This window comes from Dreissena polymorpha, chromosome 1 (assembly GCF_020536995.1).
Source record: "Dreissena polymorpha isolate Duluth1 chromosome 1, UMN_Dpol_1.0, whole genome shotgun sequence".
NCBI lineage: Eukaryota > Metazoa > Mollusca > Bivalvia > Myida > Dreissenidae > Dreissena > Dreissena polymorpha.
The window spans coordinates 38,437,859-38,450,847 of record NC_068355.1 but is presented as its reverse complement, the minus strand read 5'-3'; the positions used below and the strand labels follow the sequence as shown (position 1 = coordinate 38,450,847).

At 36.0% G+C, this 12,989-nt stretch overlaps 1 protein-coding gene across 2 annotated transcripts in view; it reads left to right on the top strand.

The window, feature by feature from the left end:
• The first annotated feature begins 2,602 nt into the window (after positions 1-2,602).
• Positions 2,603-12,989, top strand: part of LOC127865042 (glutathione S-transferase 1-like) — a 57,867-nt gene continuing 47,480 nt past the window's right edge. The window contains exons 1-5 of one of the 2 annotated variants that reach the window (XM_052404923.1): positions 2,697-3,001; positions 4,561-4,653; positions 4,892-5,010; positions 5,859-5,969; positions 6,382-6,907. In XM_052404923.1, coding sequence (XP_052260883.1) covers positions 2,869-3,001; positions 4,561-4,653; positions 4,892-5,010; positions 5,859-5,969; positions 6,382-6,558 — 633 coding nt within the window. In that variant the 5' untranslated portion in view covers positions 2,697-2,868 and the 3' untranslated portion in view covers positions 6,559-6,907. Of the gene's footprint in view, positions 3,002-4,560; positions 4,654-4,891; positions 5,011-5,858; positions 5,970-6,381; positions 6,908-12,989 lie in introns of those variants that run through there. The other variant, XM_052404924.1, reaches the window with a different exon arrangement.

Sequence of the window (12,989 nt, the reverse complement as noted above, 5' to 3'; positions counted from 1 at the left end):
CCAACAACAGTTAATTCAGATCCTTTAGGGCGGCCTCGTTTCCGGATATGTGGCGGGAGAGTGATGCTACCTAAGTCTGATAATGCTGAAATCACATAACCGCTGCTTGTTGCACGTTCACCGTCCGCTGTGTCATTTGATAGCATAGGCTCTGCATCAATGTCTTCTGGAACGTTAACAGTGTCATTATCAAGCCTCCCGGGATTGCTATCAGTGTTTTCCTCAGTAACAGCCGATGTAGGTCCCGCGTCACTATCGGCTGGTAAACTCGCGCTGATGCAATGGCACTTGTATCATTTACTGTTGTGATACCCTCTGAATTGAGGCCTTCAGTCGTTGCCACAGCTACATTCGGAACGCCGTCGTCATCGTCGCTGGATGAGAGTGTCGGTGATTGTCTCTAATTCGGGTAATCTGTTGTCAATTGAAGGTTCATGAGGTTGAAATGTTTTTTCAATCACAACTTCTTCTCCCTGTTCGCATGCTCGTAGTAATGTTGTCAATTGCTGAAGTCGTACGTCAAACATATGCCCTCTAACCTCCGCTGCGCATGAGGCTAGTTTTTGTGTAACATGATACGCTGCTCTGTATCGCTGTTGCTGCGATTCTAATCTTGCACGTGGAGAGAGAACACATTATTTTCATGCTGATAGCTTATGAAAGTACCCAAATAATGACGTTTCGACCAACGTTCGTTTATCAGTGCTCTTTCGAACAGGTTCATGTGCAGCTGCGTTCTTACTGAGAATATGTGTTTACATGGCAACTGATATTGCACGTAAAATGCACACTCACATTTGGAGTCCGTAACACTAGACTCTGTGTTTGTAATCTTATAACATTCATCTTCAACAAATTCAAGCTCTACTTCCTCAGACCTTTTAATCTGTTTCTCAACCAAAGAATACGCGTATTCAGTAAGTTCCTTTCTGTACTCAGCAGCAACCGAGTCGTCTTAATGGGCTACAATAGGCACTTTAGCGGTCACTTTGCACAGTTTGCCGTTTATCTCAGTTCTGTGAATGTTTAAGAACACTATAATGTCCCGTGCAAAGTCATCAAATTTGGCATTTTTGTTGACGACCTGTTTGATTTTCTGATTTATACTTTCAAGTCGATTGTTGATGTTGTTACCCAAGGAACTTGAAGTAGCCAGACCGATGACCCACTGGTCCTTGATGGGATCCCAAGACTGATGGAAATATTCAATTGCTTGATGAACCTGTCTCTCCACCAGTAGCGCCTTGTTTGATTCATACTGCTCCAGTGTAGATGAGTATGCAAGTTTCTGAGCCTGAACAAACATATTACTGATTAAAAGCACTGACGGACAATTCTATACTTTATAAGCCGTACGGCTAGCTAGACAATCTCCATAGGAAAGGCTATACGAACAGAGCCGTACGGGTAGCCTCGTGTCTACCCGTACAGGGCCGTACGGGTAGCCTCGTGTCTACCCGTACGGGGCCGTACGACTAGCCACTGCCTTTTCAATACCAGCTATCAGCTATTTATATGGTAAAAACTGCAAACAATGACGATTTAACACGTTTTAATTGCTTTCCTTACGGATAAAAATACGACACTATTGTTATATTTCCACTCACTAAAAGAATTAAAAGGCCTTTACAACTAAAATAAGTGACACGTCAAAAGTTTTTGAACCCATGACCAATGGATCAGTAAGTAAAATTCAACAAAGGTAAATTATTACAATACATTCTTCCACCATTCAATGATTTCTTCCACCTTCGATATAATGTACGCGTTGATAAACAGTTACAATAAAGCATTTTCACGGTAATGGTCCATTGTACTCCTATGTTGGCTCTAAATAAACTTGAAATTTAAGTCGGTCCCTTCCTTCTACACCTTTTGATGTCACTGATGGTTCATATATATTCCTACCATTGTATTCTAATTCGACCCTTTAACCTTTCGTTCACCGGACTCTCGAAGCAAAGTTTATTATAAGGATGATATTCGGAGTATCTTAGCAACGATCTGGAGCCTAGTTGAACGAAGGTTCTATGGGCCTTAATTAGTTTAGAATTAAATTTCGTACTTCCATACAAATTGGTAATTGGCGTAATTCCTTTTTTGTGTATGGCCCGTTTTTTTAGCCTTATGGACATGATAGTGATTGTTTAAATCAAACGTTCACAGTCAAAAAATGATCTACGTCCAATAAGGTTTGTGAAAAAATGCTTATACAAAATTATTGTGCGAGTTCTGTTAAACTCAAGTGTTTAACCAAGTTTACATCGCATTGATAGACGGAAGAATATGGTGATAAACACTAAATGCTAATAAGCTGCAGTAGCAATTTAACGCACAATAATTGCTGAGAAACCGATACAAATACAACTTTCCCCTGCAATACATACGCTAACATAAAAAGTATCAATAAAATATTTATAAGGACTCTATTTTGATGTACTACCAGCGCAAACATTAGTCTAACTTATTTTATAGAAGACGCGAAAAATTGTCATCACAGATGGCTATTGTGATTCTAAACAAACTCCGATATGTGCGACGATTTAAAAAATAATGATATTGACTTCAAAGCGCTGTAAAACATTCTGGTTGAGATTTTCAAGTACCGGTTTACATTTTTCATCAAACAAAAAAAAATTGTTCACCACGAGTCGCATGACGGACGCAATGTTCTAGTTTTTAACTACATTTAAGCGCCTTGCGGATATCGTGTTAGTTTATACGACATTGTGTATTGGCTTTTCACGCTATTCACACTGACTCCAGCTGTCTCGAGATTTATATGCCACGATCCAGTTTACACTGAGATATAGGTAAACACAAACTGTGGGCGAATTGATTGTAAGATCACGTTAAGAAATATACAGAATGGCATCGTACAAGCTATATTATTTTGATGGTAGAGGGGCAGCCGAGTTGGCTCGTTTGGTTTTCAAACAGGCCGGAGTTGATTTCGAGGATATCAGATACACAGGGGAGGAATGGCCACAACACAAATCAGGTAAATTTAATTCAATAATTTAACGTATAAAATGTTTCAACATTCCGCATAAGCATGTAGTTGAATTGTAAGTACATGTTGTTTCGTAGTTGTATTGTAATCAAAATATAAGGAGAGATACGCGTTATGTTGTTGAATTGTTGAAACATTCGCTTCGTTGTTTCAAAGTAGTCAAAATAAGGAGTGAAAAGTTTTGTAACATTTAGCAGCAAGCGTCTCTATTCAATTAATTATAGTGATTGACTGGTTACTTAAACGCATCTTAAATTAAATTAAATGATAGAAGTTCTAATATAAATTATGGCAATACAAGATATGTTATGCATTGTTTACAAAGTTATTTAAAACAAAAGTGTAATTATTTCTAAGCATGCACATGGCATGAGATATTTAACAAAAAGTGTGTATGTGGTACAAAACATTGGCATTAGTATTTATCGCCACGTTCTTAATACAATTACAGGCAAAGAAAACTATAATTTCACAACAAAATTATGCGAGAGCATCCACACTTTAAATAGGTATTGAATTGGTGGGAAACAGTTGGTTACAACGCAGGGAAGCATTGGAGGAAAAATAATGCAATGTACTGTACAGCCCAACATCATATTTTGCAGAAATTATCTTTAAATAAATAATTCTTACTTCGGTTCGCTTATTGTTATATTTTTTAATGTCGACCGGGCAAAAACATCTATAGATGTCCAGTTATCGCGTCGACCGACTTCACGGACCATTATTTCTAACAGCAATCTGTAGTAACTTGACTCAAGTATTAGAGTGACTGTTACAGTACACGCATAAAGCTACCTTTAAGTACCCGCATACTTCAAAATTACTGTAGTAAAACATATTTATCAGTTACAGAATAGTGCATCGTCAGCGCTAAATCGCGATAAACTATGGATCGACGAAGACGGTTACAAACATCACATGAACATAGCTGATAATGTGCATTACATGTAGCTCAACTGATAAGATTAATGTATTTGGTGCAAGATCAATGTTGATGATAAATGCATTTGATGTAAGATCAATGTTTTGTCTTTTAGTATTTAAATAATAGCAGCACTGGCAGAAATGCATGACATACCGTTGAATTAAACACAAAACCATTAGTAGGGAATACACACGCTACAATCCACAAAACTCGAACATGTAATATTTATGTATGGAGAGTATCCAACCTATCCAGATAACAGCCTTGGCTAAGAAACATGTTTAAAATGTATGTTCGTTCATTGGAAACCATTAATTAAACTCAGTAAAATAATAAAGCGTTTGTAACGCTTTTCATCTACTAAGTATCTTTTTGCAATATTACGCGTAGTATAAACATTAATGACAAACGATGTTATCTTTCATAGCCTAATGGTCCAGAGGTGTCCATTTGATTTTTGCTTCCGAAGGTCCCATGATCGAGTCCCAGTTTTAGATGTAAAATATTATGGTTTTGGTGGAAAATATTTAATTACAATTATCAAACATACACAACACTGTGAACAAGTCTCTTCTACCATGTACTTGAAGTATTCTGGGAAGTTTTGCTACATTTGTAGAGATGCCTCTTGGTGCAATGCCTGTGTTGGAAATGGACGGTCGGAAGATATGTCAGAGTTTGGCAATCGCGCGATACCTTGCAAAGGAGTTTGGTACTGTATATTTAAATTAATGTTTTTTTTATATGTTCCAATTCATGACGTTTTCTAATGGAAGCATTGTTTGTAATTGCACAGGTTGAAATCTTGCTTAAAGCGTTAAAGTACAGAATTGCAGGTAAACATAACGTAAAGAAAACATTTGCTTTGTATTAACATGACATGTATGTAGTAATGTCAGTTGCTTTTTGCATGCAATTCAGACATTATCCAGTTTCCATTAATAATTCAGGGCTGTTTGGATCGAATAATATGGAAGCGTTCTTGATCGATGAGTTATTTGAGATATTCGCGGAAATAATGAACAGCCACCTGGTGAAAATCTACTATGAAAAAGACGAGGACAAAAAGGTACGGGATATTTCTTATCAACCACAATATATAATAGCCGACTCAATTTTGCTTTGTTAAAGTGTATTTAAAATTTTCCTTAAATATTAGCGGCCTCGTAAGCTAATTGACTTGATTTGCATAATATATTAAAGTGTACTGATAATGCTATAAAATGTAACCTTTACAAACTATTTTTCCACTTAATGAATCTAACTTATTTCTTAAATGTACAGAAATACATACTGATCTCTACGGTTTTCTATTGCAATGCATTAAAAACACAAGCCAATTTAAATGTTTATTAACACATATTCAATATATAAACATGCATATTCAATCACATGATATGCGCTTACATAAATGGAAGCAATAAAAACTACTCAGTATGATTATCTGCAATAACCAATATACAATAATATTTACATATACATACTCACTACACCTGAACGAATTGTATTTGGTCTATAGCTTCATCATTTCTTAACGCACACACATTTTTTGTGTTCAGTTTAAGCTTTTACACAATTTTGCCAGTTCAGAATGTTCATTTATACCGAAAGATTTTGTAAAACATTATCGACGCATGTGGGCTAATAACAGTTTTGACCCAGCTATACACGGTACCGACACAGATTTCTAAGCCATATATCGTTAATAATGCATATTACGACATATCACAATTTGATAATATGAAAAAAGGTTGAAAAAATAATAAAAAGAAACAGAAAATGCAGAAGCCTTTATTATAAGGGCAATCGTTAAAAAAAGAATGCGCGCACTACTTCATGGAGTGACATTTCTGTTTTTGTACAGTAAAATTGCGCAATATCCGGATTAAGCTTCCACATGGCGTTCACATATTTCAGGCAGAAATTGCAGAAACCTTTAAGAAGGATAGCGCTGCAAAATACCTAAACCTAATCGAAAAACGACTAAAGGAGAACACGAGCGGAAGTGGCTTTTATGTTGGGTCGGAAGTAAGTGTTTTTATACATAACTTAATTTAACGTTAAATTGTTTCCGCAACACATTAAAATATCTAGCATGTGCCTTTTGCACATCTATAGTCAATTCTCATTAATGTTTTGTCTCAATGCTTTACTGCCAATTCGTGGAGTGTAATTTCTGGAGAGAAGAATAACGCATAACCTTTGATTCCCCGACCACATAAGGTATTAGTTTATTGGTAATGAAATCATGTCTACGGCTATTTTCTTCATACCACGGATTTAAGTAGTCAGTTGTTATTTACTGGTATAAGTATGTAAACATAGAAGTAGCAAACCAGGAATTGCACGAGATGGTAAACAGGCCGCTTTTATGTGACTGAAGTACTGTTGGAAACGGGGAAAAATATCCCAAACAAACAAAACGGTCGAAATATTGCAGGTGACTGTTGGCGATCTGCTCCTATACAATAGCATGTACGGCCACCGCAAGTGGTTGGGGAAGTTCGGCGTAGACGTGTACGAGGGCCGACCCCTGCTAGAGGAACACTTCAAGCTTGTGGGGGCGCTGCCAAACATAAAGAAATGGGCGGAGGAACGACCTGAGACGGCTTTTTAAGATTCCTAACAACTTGCGAACCTTTAAAGTTGCGATTTAAGCGTAGTTTACAGACGTATGTTCAAACCCTGGTAGCTTTTGTCACGAGCCATATTTGGCCAGAGATTCGATACGTGCTGACAAGGAGATTAAAAATTGAGTTCAATTAAATGAATCTTAGCATTTGTGTTCCTCCGTAATCAATCGAGTACAATAATGCTCATTAAATTGTTTATCCGTCGATTAAATGTTTCTTATGTATCGTTATTTAAATATGTCGATGTTGATTTAGAAATATAAAACGTATCTAATATATAAATTGTAAGATTGCAATTATAAATTAATTAATTCATTCAGTGATAAGATGAAATCGCTTTTGTTATATTTGTGTGACTGCTTTAGCTTGTTTTAAAGGGGCCTTTTCACAGATTTTGGCATTTTTTAACTTATTCATTAAATGCTTTATATCGATAAATGCAAACATTGGATCGTAAAAGCTCCAGGAAAAAATCAAGAATAAAATTAAATAAAGGAAAAGAACATTGCCCGGACCAGGTTTCGAACCAGTGACCCCTGGAGTCCTGCCAGAGTCCTGAAGTAAAAACGCTTTAGCCTACTGAGCTATTCCGCCGGGTACATATACTTAAAGTATTTTATACCTTATATAAGCAATCTTCGTAGTTTCACAAAATTTAACGACAAAAACAGAACTCTCCAAATTATTCAATCGTATCGCGTTGCAACGCTTTATAATTTTTAGGTTTTAAAATCGTCAAAAGATGCATATAATGGCTATATTAGACCATGGTAAATGTTCAGTATTACTGTTTCCTCACAAATATCATAACTAAAACGAAAATTTGCGAATCTGAAACAACTTTTTTCAATTTTGTCAATTTACCAAAGCGTGAAAAGATCCCTTTAATACATATAAAAAAACTCAACAAATTAGTGTCCTTGTTAACCTCAATTGATATGTAGGCAGGAGTCGAATTTGACAGAATTTAAGCACAACGCTAACAACATATTTGAACATTTATTGAACATGCATGTATGTATTTGCGTACAACCGAAAAATATACATGAGTAGGGGGAATACCCAATATTGATTTCTGTTACACAACGTCACAAATGCAGGCAACAAAATGCTCTAAAATATTCGGCTGCATAAGTTCAGATGCTGAATGGAATGTATGTAAAGTTTTCTCACCCTTGCAGAAGTACTTGTGGAGCTTGACATAAAAATCCCACGGACGGAAAGACTTCTGAACTGACAAGGGCAAATCTTTTTTTTTCTATCAGGAGGCGGACCTGATATTATAGTATCGAAATTTTTGAAAGTAACGAAATCAATAAAGGCCTCCTCTACAGAACTTCAAGATAAATGCATCCGTTTTTGCAAGTTCTTTCTCAGATTTTACTGTGTGTACAAATTGTGTTCTTTTGTAAGATACAAATGAAACGATCACAGTCGTGCATGAAATACCAACGCATCCAGCGTTGTCAGATGAAATTGGCAGTTTTAAGAACTGGTTTCTCTACCAGGTGTGCTTATTCATTATTGAGTTTCATCTCGATACCTAGTCACGTTATGCCCTGCACAAAGTTCAGCAAAAACATTCAAAAGGGCATCAACTGTGAAATTATTAAAGCAGGATTTATCGCTCTTCCTCTCATTGAGATCTACCTATGAAGTGCAAAGGGGGTTCATTTAATAATAATAATAAACAAGTTCCTGATAAAATTTAAATGTAATGAAGGGCAGTAACACTAAAAATATGGAAGCAAGAGTTATAGCTCTTGTTAAAAATATATTCGCTAAATGGGTTGTATCTACAAATACAGTTTCATGTTGATACCTCGTATAGTTGTTACAATATGCAGTATAAATATACAAATTTGAAGTGCAAAAAAATAACTGGGCAATAACTACAACAAATATGGGAGCTTTAGAAACGACTTATATGCAAAACACGTCCTGAATTAAGATCTCAATAACAATTATGTTTTTAGTTGACGACTATCTTAGTTTTCGGGATATGCTCCGGACACAATTTCCATTAAATTTCTATTAAAAAGAGACGTTCCCACAATCAACTTTTGTCTCAAAACACAGACGTTTCATGTCAATTTTTGACCTTTAAGTGTGGCTTTGACGTTTTAGGAAGGGAGACGGATTTTACACGCCGTCGTATGATGGTTGACACGTGTGCAAAGGTATTTGAAAATCAATCAAGGAATGGAAATTGTATATTCAAGACATGCTTTTCTATGACATCATACCTTTAACCTCTAAGTATGACCTTGACCTTTGATGAAGGGAGACTGGTTTAACACGCAATACGTCGTCTTATTACGTTTGACATTTTTGTCGAGTTATTTCAAAATCCAGCAATACATGGAAAAGTTGTAGGAAAGAAAAAAGATTCGCATAGACAACAGAACCCATTAACAGAAGAACAGTTAGACTGCTTTATGCTGCTTTCTTCAAAGACGGGGGGGGGGATGGGTGCATGAAAACAAAAGGTAATGGAGTTATATATTGTTCAGATCGGAAAAAGGGGTACGAGGGATGATAAACCGGGGGAGGGTACGTGAGGGGTCTCCCCTTCCGAATTTTTTTTTGAAATGTTTAATACGTCAATCTATAGTCTAATGTGTATTCTAGGACATAACAACAAAAACTGCATTAAAAGCGGTCATGTTTTGCCAAAATACTTGCGAGACTAAGCTCCATGTAGTAATCAGTATCATGTACACCAATTCTCAATTATATTCTTATTGGTTGCTAATGTTTGTTACTATGTGCCTGTTCTTTTTCTATACATAGTTTCTTAATGGAAAAACGAAACTTTTGTTCATGTTACTCTTAAATTATTTTTTATATTTTTTTGTTTTAAAAAAGCGGCTTATACAACATTTGATAAACCTACTAATAAACCAAAAACAAACTAACACAATTATGTGTAATCATAATATCGGCCTGGAATAAACATGACCTTCTTTCAAATGAAAACCGGAAATCGTGATAAAGATCGCCGTAATAGTCATAAATAAACAAAATAAATAAATTCAAACTTCTAAAAATGGAAAAACATTTACTAGCCAGCACTTTTTGAGTGGTTTTCGTCAAAGGCACGATACAATGAGGAGGGCCGATACTACAAGAATAAGAGACATTTTTACTTTCACCATCATCAGCACAGATAAACCAGCACAATCGTCTACATGATCTAAAGATGAAGTGTTAAATTCGTTACGTTCTACGATTTTTTGGTGAAGTTATGGGCATTGGAGTTAAACATGTTCTCTATAATAACCGTTTCCAGAGTTTTTTTTACGCAATTCATTCAGATATTTAGCTGATTTTTATGCCCCCGGTATAGAGGCATATAGCAGTCGCGCTTTCCTACCGTCCGTCTGTCCGTCCGGCATTTGATTTTCCGGACTTTTTTTCAAAATGCTTTAATATATTGACCTGATATTTGGTTTGTGAGTCTAACTATATGACTTACAGATGAAGTTTGAGTTTCGTTCCGGTCCATTGATTTTTGGCGAAATTAAGTGCCATGGACTTATACAAAGAAACTTACCGGTTAAAATAATGACGGTTATTCATATCACCTCTATAATTGCTTCAAACATTATTTGTTTTTCACAAATTATTAACGTCAGCAATTTTCAGACCTGCGACCTCCTGTATGAGTTGCTTTCATCCGCTGCTTCTCTTTCTTTGTTCTTAAAGACGTGTGACATCAACCATCGATAGTCGAAACTTACAAAAGGGGTCATTGACTGATAGGGGATCTGTGTACAAGGCGATAAGATAACATTGCCTATGGGCTCAACTCCACTGGCGAGAACATTACCGCTAATTCCCTTGTTTATCAGGGACATAAAACACATCTGCTCTTTTGTATTGAGGGAAAGTGTACTGTGGGTCCTTTCATGAGAGAAAAATTTCTCGACAGCCAGCTAGGGGGGGGGCCTAGGCCCCAGGGCCCAATGCTTGGGTATGGGCCTGGTGATTTTAGAACAAGACTCGGTGTTCCATTAACACAAGTGATTGGTTTGGTGCAAAGATGATCACGATGTTAACGCGTAGACCGATCAATAACAATTCTATTTTCAGGGGCGATTCGATAATTTTCGGTTGAGGTGGGAAGGTGGTGCCGAAAACTTAAATCATTTTCAATAACAGCTGTCAGCTGTCTATATCGAAAACAAATATGCAAAAACTGAGGATATAACATGTTTTTAATTGCTTCGTAAGGGATAAGAATATGACACTGTTGTTATATTTCCAATCACTTAAACAAAGATAAAATGCCTTTAAAACACAAATAAGCGACGTGTTATACACCCATGACCAATGGATCAATCAGTTAAATTCAACAAAGGTAAAGTATTCATTTTTATGATTTCTTCCACTTGAATTTAATGGACTTGTGGATAAACAGTATCAATAAAGCATTTAAACGGTAATGGTCCATTGTAATCCATATTTGGCTCTAGATAAACTTGAAATATCAGTCGGTCCCTTCATTCTACACATTCCGGTGTCACAGACGTTCATATATTCTAACCATTGTATTCTAATTTTACCCTTCTACCTTTCGTTCACCGGATTCCCTTATTCGGCGTAAGCTGTATTAAGCCAGCTTTTCACCCTGACTTGACCTTTGTAAGTGTCCAATAATATTCAAATAAAATTTCCCGCGGCTAGGTACGAATGAATACACTTTATTTATTCCATTGGCTGATTTGAGTATAACACCAGAACATTGGAAACATATCCGCGTCTTTGTAACACTGTTTACTGCATGAAACAATTTTATCTCTAATAAAAAGGCTCAATAGATTGAACAGTTTTACAATCAATTTTCGACATAAATACAGTTTGTGCGTTCACCTTTTATTTTCAGAGAATTACCAGCGCAAAAGCGTTTATACTAAAGGCTATATTCTCATATTTAGTACTTACTTGCATTGCATTTCAACCCGCGAGGTTTCGGGTCAATTCGCGGCCAGTGTGTGAAAGTCAGAGTTTATATACAGTTCATCACCGGAGTTCGAAGAAGAGGTTGCGATCTTTTCATTGAAGGAAAAAAATGGAATCTATGCTATTTTTGTCTGATGGAGTAAATAGTTCGTTTAGTCGCTTTGTCGATATATCAATATTTTAGGCACAGCTGTTGCCTTGGTCGTGTACAGTTGGCGTAAACAAGCCGTCGTTTCAGCAGCAGAATTGTTACCCAACTTTAATGCATTGCATTCCAATCCGCAAGGTATCAAGGTCAGTTTGCGGTCAGTTGCAGAAATCTTTATATAAACGTCGTCTCGTAAACTTTGTGCACTTGAAGTCTGTTTTGATCAGAAAGATACTAAATAAAGATATTCGGCGATATTATTGTGGTATGTCAATCATCGATTTTTAATATGTTTTCAACATTTGCATGATAAGGACCAATTTTGATAAAATTAATAAGACATATTTATCCATTTAGACCAGTTTATTAAGCATGAGCACAATAATTCACTATACTATAATTATGCAATTAAATAAGATTCGAGTATTGCCGGCTGACCTATATGCACTCGTTTATTTTCATGTTTCTTGTGTTTTTCTATTCTATAAATATAGATATCTGAGTAATAATATCACATAAAGCAAAATAAGCCACGAAATTTGGCGCAACACCCCGTAATTGATTTGCTTGTGATGTAGCTAAGAACTGCGCAGTAAAAAGGCATCCGCTACTTTTTATCTCATAGAGATAACTTTTGATCGTTCATAAACATCGACCACAATCAGCGCCGTATATCTTTTTTTAAAGATATTTCTTGTTTTCCTAATAAGACTTATTCGGAGTATCTTAGCAACCACCTGGAGCCTAGTGGAACGCAGGTTTTATGGGCCTTAATTAGTTAAGAATTTTGATTTCGTACTTCCATAAAAATCGTTACTTGGTGTAATTCTTTTTTTTTGTGTATGGCCATGTATTTTAGCCTCATGGACAGGATAGTGAATGTTAAATTTCAAACGTTCAAAGTCAAAAAGATCAACGGCCCTTAAGGTTTTTGAAAAAAAGGTTATAATTAATAACTGTGCAAGTTGTGTAAAACACAACTGTTTTACCAAATTAACATCGTACTGGCAGACGGAAGGATATGATGATAAACACTAAATGCTAATCGGCTGCAGTAGCAATTTAACGCACAATTATTGCTGCGATACCGATAAAAATTTCCCGTGCTTTACAATCTGTAAAATAAGTGTGCATGATGCGGCGTCTCATCTGGGTCTGCGCTGTTTGCTTAAAGGAATTTCTGAAAGAAATATTCTAAATATAGAAATAACTATACTAGACATCCCTAATTTTGGAAATAAATTGATTCAATTTAGAAGGATGGGAGAATCCACTAGGCATAAATGGGTTAAAATATTAATA